Source organism: Onthophagus taurus, chromosome 8 (genome assembly GCF_036711975.1).
Source record: "Onthophagus taurus isolate NC chromosome 8, IU_Otau_3.0, whole genome shotgun sequence".
In the NCBI taxonomy this organism is placed as follows: domain Eukaryota; kingdom Metazoa; phylum Arthropoda; class Insecta; order Coleoptera; family Scarabaeidae; genus Onthophagus; species Onthophagus taurus.
The window spans coordinates 15,050,000-15,057,273 of record NC_091973.1 but is presented as its reverse complement, the minus strand read 5'-3'; the positions used below and the strand labels follow the sequence as shown (position 1 = coordinate 15,057,273).

General features: G+C 35.5%; 1 protein-coding gene across 1 annotated transcript; it reads right to left on the bottom strand.

Annotated features, from left to right (window-relative positions):
- Positions 1 to 226: 226 nt before the first annotated feature.
- On the bottom strand, positions 227 to 946 carry LOC139431252 (protein DEK-like). The gene has a single exon (XM_071198893.1). It carries the CDS (start codon positions 944 to 946, stop codon positions 227 to 229), a length of 720 nt encoding a protein of 239 aa, XP_071054994.1.
- Positions 947 to 7,274: the final 6,328 nt, after the last annotated feature.

The window sequence follows — 7,274 nt, the reverse complement described above, 5'->3', positions numbered from 1 at the left end:
CCCTATTCGGTTGAAAATGCTGTTTTTGGTGCATCGGCTTCTGCCATTTCTACCTGGTGATATCCACTGGCTAGGTCTAAAGAGGTGAAATATTGACTGCGTCCCAACTTGTCAAGGATATCCGCAATATTTGGTATGGGATATTTGTCCTCAATCATTTGCTCGTTGAGTTTCCTATAGTCGACTACCATTCGTTTTTTTATCCTTCCATCCTTTTCGGTAGTTACTATATGAACTGGAGCTGACTATGGGGATACACTTTCCTGTATAATGTCTTGTGTAAGAAGTTCCGATACTTTCTTATGTTTCGTTCACCTTGAATAAACAGTCTTGCCAATCCAGTAAGTAGTCTCTTGGCGAATATGAAAATGTGTAAATCACTCCAATTCAGCAAATCAGCTAAATCTTCAACATCCCTTATCCATTTCTGAATAGGATAATCATCTGTACCATTAAACTTTCTTACAGATTCTTCTACGTCACGAAAATTCATAGACATTGAAACATTGGGATTGCTTATTCTATCTTCACTTCTTCTTTGGTTTTCATATCTTTGTCTTGTTTGGTTATCACCTTCTTGTATTTTTTCTTGATTTCTTCTTTGTTGGTAATCGTCTTCTCGTTCTTGTACGTCTCCACAATTATCATCATCTTGTTCCTCATCTTGTTCTACATCTTCATCGTCGAGCGCCGACTCGCTGTCAACATTGCATTCATTCAAAAATCTCAGAATTCTGTTCGCCACTTCTTCAGGTTTTCCGGCATAATTCAAATCAAACACGTGGCAGATCGCGAATAAATCGGGCAGGTCAATCTTTTTTATTTCATCAAGTTTATTGTTGTATGAATCAGAACCGTCATCGAAACCGAAACCATCAAAATCAAGTAAATCTTTTCGCCTCTTCTTTGAATAACCCTCATATCCAAAACAAATTACATGAAGCATTTTCATTCTTTTTAAATTTCCGTTCTTCAAACTAAATTGAACTATTATAGTAAGTAGTAGTTCTTTTGTTATATATTCTTACATACAATATTATACAACATAAAATAATTTCTGAAAATTTAAACTTTTTTCTTTTGCTTTTATAATTCATTTATGCTGCTGGGTCCAGGGATACACTTTTCTCTTCTTACTTCATATTTATCGGATGATCTGACTTTCTTCAGAAATGGCTTGTCATTTTTAATTTGGTCATGAAATTCTGTGCACGACATAACAGAATTTGCTTTAATGTAAAGTAGGTCTCTTACAACTGACAGAGACAGTTTCCCTCTTTCAGCCGTCCACACTGACCCCATCATTGATAAAATACTCTCGACTGGAGCTGAAGTTCCAGGCAAACACATGGCGAACTCTACAACTTTAAAAAGTTGTAGAGTTCGTGAAGGAAACATTACTCCTCTCAAATGCTTGGAATATTTGTTTCCATTTTTCACAGGTTTTGGGGGTCTTCCTTTGGCAGGGAATCCCATTCTGGTTTTAGACTGTTTACAATTGGGATTAGTGAGGAGCGCTCATCAAATAGTGGATGGATCTCGAAAGAACGCATGCAATATTGCAGGGCAGTTTTCAATTGTTAAGAAGTACGATTTCAAAGGTTTATACATACTTAGTATACTTTCAATCGCAGGCATCAAGCTTAAAAATAGTAGTATTTCCATGTGAAAGGATTCTTTTGTATTCAATATCTGCTGTGTCACAAAACTCTTTTAAAGCAGTCACTCTGACAGTGTACTGATAAAAGAATTTGTACACTTTGACAACAATCGCCTCAACGTCAACGGGCAGAGCATCACAAGCAGTCTGTACTGTGTTGTGCAAAATATGAGCACAGCATCCAATGCCCATAATTGGTCTTGATAGTCTCTTTTGTAGTTTTCGAAAAACATTTCCTTGCCCATGCCTTTCCACGCCACCAAAGATGGTATTGGTGTTATCAGCACATAGACACACAACTTTTGAATCAATAGAGAACTTTTGTATACATTTCAAAACGTGTTCTACTAAAATATCAGAGGTTTCACCAGGTAGTTCGTCAAAAAATAGCAGTTTCACGTTTACGCCTTCGTTTCGGTTAAAATAACGAACACACACAGGAGTCAATTTAACCTCTTTTCTGTTTGAACTGTCAATTGTCAGGGTAAAAAAATTTGCATTCTTTAAATCTTTTTGCAGTTTTTCAAGTATGTAAGGTGATATTATATTTACAATTATTGCTTCAGTCTTGGTCCGAGCTCCCGAAAATTTAGGCTCAAATAGCTTTTTAATAACTTTGGAAGTATAATCAGATGTTTTGAAACTAAGACCGTGCATTGCTGTGTGGTAAGCAAAAGTTGCTTCTTTAGCCGCACATTGTAGCTCAGCATCTGTGACATCAGTGTTTTTAAAAAAATTCTTAATAGTTGCCGATGACGCCGCTTGATTTGCCTTCTTGTGTCTCTCACTCCGCAAGTGATTTTCAATGTCGTACCGTCCTCGATACTCCACAGAAAATTCAGAGTTACAAGTCACACATCTCACGCGATCATTACTGTTCTGACACTGTCTTAAAAACTTGTAATCTTCTTTTAGTTTGTCAGTAAAAACACATTTGCGTTTAGGCAGTTTGCAAAGTTATAACTACGCTTACACGCTAAAATTACACTTTAAACACTAATTACACAAACTAACAAAAAATCGACTGCTGTTCGGTCTGAGATACTGACACTCGGAGACCGACTTGAATATAGCTTACTTTTAAAAGAGTGAGTGCAGTGTGACCAACCTATGGAGTGGCGAAGGGTAAAATTTCCCGATTTTGCCACTTTTTCTATTTTTATTCATCAGATCCGGACATTTCTCAGATCCGGAGAAAAACCGGACAAATTTGTCAAATCCGGACTGTCCGGACGAAATCCGGACGTATGGCAACGCTAGTTTTAGGGTAAACACATACTGGAGCGACGAGCAAAGCGGTGAGCAGAGCGGTGAGGAAAGCGGCGAAAACAAACTATACATATCCAATTGAGTAGAACATAGTGGAGCAGCGCGGCGCTAAGTAGCAATGAGGTCATAAGAGAGGATAGCAGCGCGTTCAAGCAAGTTTGTTTTCTCCGCTCACCTCTTTGATACAAAATGGATGTTGAAGCTGTAATAAGTAGTGTCTTTGTAAAGAAAAACACTATGGGATTAAAGAAATGGTCATCATCATAATCGTTTTATTTTATATAAGTTATGAGATGCTGTGGCCGATGAATTAAAATCATCAAGTAAGTATTTTATATTTATATTTCATACAAGTCACTCGAGGATGTGGACTAAAATACAAAAAAATTTTAACCCTCAACTACTATACTGGGGTGTTTCGATACCCCAGACACCAGTTTTTGCTTCATATCTTTTAAACCAATTTTTTTACAATTATTTGGTTTTAGGTATTCTTCTACAACATTGATATGTTTCATATAGCACTATCAGACATTTTTAATTTTTAACCATTTTTGGGAAAAGCAACGCTTGGGGTGGTCTGATACCCCACTATAGCAGTTGCGTTAGACTTTTTTTAAAAGGAGAATGATATTTAGAATTACATCTATATGAGTTAGTCACACTCTTTACTTATTAACGACGAAACGTAGATTATTTTTATTTACATTATTTGTAATTTTTTACAATTAACTCATATATTTCTTTTCAACTTGAACATTTCTTTCGACTGTTTATAATTAGCGCGCTCGTACTTCGGCGCCGAGACCATAAGACCGGTACAATATTGCGATACGTGAGTTTTATGCGTCGGGGAATATTTGACAACACAATTCGTACATATGTGATTCCCCGGTGTTTTGTATTCTATATAAAGCGACCAAGAGGTTCCATTTCATTTATTCGCCAATGTTTGTCATCGCAGTTTCTTTGTGAGTTTTGTCCTTAGAAAAAGTTCGTGAGTTGAAATCTTAGTGTACAAAATAATGAATCGGTTTTTGTCAAACGAACAAGTTGAAAAACTTGCCGAGAACTTTTATGATGATGTGGATGTTGAAGATGAACTTGAAAATGAACAAGACAGCGACCTTAGTGATGCATCAAGCGAACATAGCAGTCATAATACCGACACGGATGAAGCAGAAGATGAAGTAAACGAGAAGAGTAGAGCAGTTTACGATCTCCCAGGGAAAGCAAGTTTTTTTTATGGCAAAAATAGATGCAAGTGGTCAAAAGTTCCACCGGTTTCTTCCAGAACTCGACAGGAGAACATAATACATCTTCCAGGCCTAAAAAATAACGCACCTGTGAAACCCCCCAAGAGCCCTTTAGAATGTTGGTCACTTTTGATAACAGATCATATCTGAAATTTTGGAACACACCAACTCTAAAATTACAGATTTAAGTGTAAGCTACGGTCCCACAGCTACATTTGTGGGACATATAGACGAGATTGAATTGAAAGCATTTCTGGGTTTGATGCTGCTAGCAGGAGTATGCAAATCCAACCATGAAGACGTGAACTCTCTTTTTAGTACCGATAGTTTAGGGAGAGATATATTTCGCGGGACTATGCCCAAGGAGAGATTTCTATTTCTGTTAATCGTTTTAAGGTTTGATGACTGGACTTCCCGACAGGAAAGAATTGAAAGTGGGGACAAACTAGCTGCAATTTCCAAAATATATGATATATTTAACGCCCAATGTAAAAAAAATTACTCATGTAGTGAGTATGCGGTGGTAGATGAAATGTTAGTTGGTTTCAGAGGAAAATGCTCCTTCCGACAGTTCATTAAAAGTAAACCACGAAAATATGGATTGAAAATAATGTGCTTATGTGATGCAAAAACGCATTATTTGCTAAATTCCTATATATATTGCGGAAAAACCAAAGAACCAAATCCAAAGAAATTGTCAGTCCCCACTCAAAGTACTCTAAAGTTAGTAGAACCTATTAGGAACACCAACCGAAATGTCACGGGAGACAACTGGTTTAGTTCCATTGAATTAATGAAGGAACTGAGAGATATTGGTCTAACGTATGTCGGTACCTTACGAAAGAACAAGCGGGAGGTTCCTCCGCAATTCCTCCCAAGCAGACATCGTGAACAGGGATCATCTATTTTTGGATTTACTCGTAATGAAACAATAGTATCATATGTACCTAAGAAGAATAGATCGGTTATACTGGTTTCAACTATGCACCATGCGTCAAATGTAGAAGAAAACGGGAAGCCTGAGATCATTAATTTTTATAATTCTACAAAGGGTGGAGTGGACGCTCTAGATCAACACTGCGCGACTTATTCTTGTCAAAGAAGAACTAAAAGGTGGCCTATGGCTGTATTTGGTGCTATTATTGACATTGCAAGATCGAACAGTTTTATACTTTACCTAGCGGCTTCCCAAGCAAATATCAAAACATCACGACGTAAATTCACAATTGATCTTGCCAAATCGTTGATTCATGATCATGTAAAACGTAGACTTGAAGCAAAAGAACTGACTAGGGATCTGAGGTGTATAATTAAAAATATACTGGACGATGATGTACCTAACAGAAGCCAACTCGAACTTCCAAATCAACCCGGACCTGTAAACCGTGGATGTTCCAGTTCTTATGGCCGTTGCTATATGTGTTCTAGGAAACAAGACCGCAAAATCAAAACAACATGTCAAATATGCAAGAAGAATGTTTGTAAAAACCATTCCAATAGTTTTGTGCACTGTAACAATTGTAACGAGAAGAGATAGTAATATTCTACTACTAATATTCGATTTTTCGTTGCTTTTTTCCCAGTTCAAACATGCTCGTTCTTTTTTTTGTTTTTTATGTTGACCTTATTCTTTCTGCTACAAAAACTAGGGTACATGTTCCTAAATTCATATGCAATACATCATAAAACAATATTTTTAGTTTATTATGTAGTATTTTTATATTAAAGAAGGTAACGATTTATTTTGTTTGTATTTATATGAAATTATGAAATTTTATTTATTTCGGTCCCTTGTAATGACAATAAATTTTATGTTGCTTATAATGTTTCTATGTACATCCAACGTGAACACCTATGTCATAAAACATAAAAATTGCAAAGCATATTTTTTTATTTTCAAATATATATTGGGGTGTTTAAACACCCCACTATAGTATTTACGTGTATTAAAACAACGATAGTACCTACGGGTTAAAAATAATTAAAAAAAAACAACAAAAATAACGATAAATCACATAATATTCCTGTCGTTAGAAAATAGTCTTTGTACTGTACAAAGTAACAGTAATAGTTCAAATAAAAACTCTATTCATTATTCATTCGTTAAATAGTTCATTACAATTCATATTTTTTTAGATTGTATTTCGACATACATAACTTTTATTGGTTTCTCTAATGAAAGTGGCAGTTGTCCTGTTATTTTCTCGCACTGCATCAACTTGTTAACATTGAGGCAAAAATTGATTATCTTCAATGGTAATGTTTTCCATGTCAATTATTATATTGTGTAAAATGCATATACATTTAATAATATTATCCGCTAAATGTGGAGATGTTTCTTTGGGCTTCCAAAGAATATGAAACTTGAAAGCCGCATATTAAAATATTCTTTCGGCATCCAAGTTCCTTCTACTGAAAGGTTTTATTAGATTATTTAACAGTGGATACGCTTCATCTGCAGGAACACTTAGACGTTTAGTTTCAATTTGTTGAAGTAAGGATGATGATCGGAATGTACCCCCGTCACTCTGCTTGCCATATCCTCCGACATCAATTGTTATAAATTTATAATTTGCATCAGCAACAGCTTGAAGGACGATGGAAAAAAAGTGTTTGTAATTATAGTACATACTTCCAGATTGAGAGGGACATTTTACACGTATGTGTTTACCATCAATCGCCCCCAAGTAATTAGGAAAGTTCCACTTTTCGTAAAATTCTTTTGCAATATTTTTAAAATCATTTTCTGTAGGAACTTTCATATGAATAGGTTGAAATGTGTCCCATATAACTATTACTGTTTCTCGTGCAATTAATGACACAGTCAGTAAAAGAGTTTTTCGACATTGACTTCTTCTCCTGTAATGCTTTTTGAAATTTGTATCTCACTTCTTATAACATCCTAATCCGCTGACGGTAAATATTAACAAATATTAATTAGTTTTTAAATTAACTTTATTATCACAACCTCTAACAGTCTCTTCTCTTGATATTTATTTTGTAGTCGTGCCTGTTGATGTCGTAAAAGACGAAACACGTGTCGCACCCAATTTATATATAAAAAATACATCGTTTAAGCCAAGAATTTC

Bases quoted from the DNA above. Each gene is read 5' to 3' on its own strand.
- LOC139431252 (XM_071198893.1), bottom strand. From the start codon at position 946: ATGCTTCATGTAATTTGTTTTGGATATGAGGGTTATTCAAAGAAGAGG.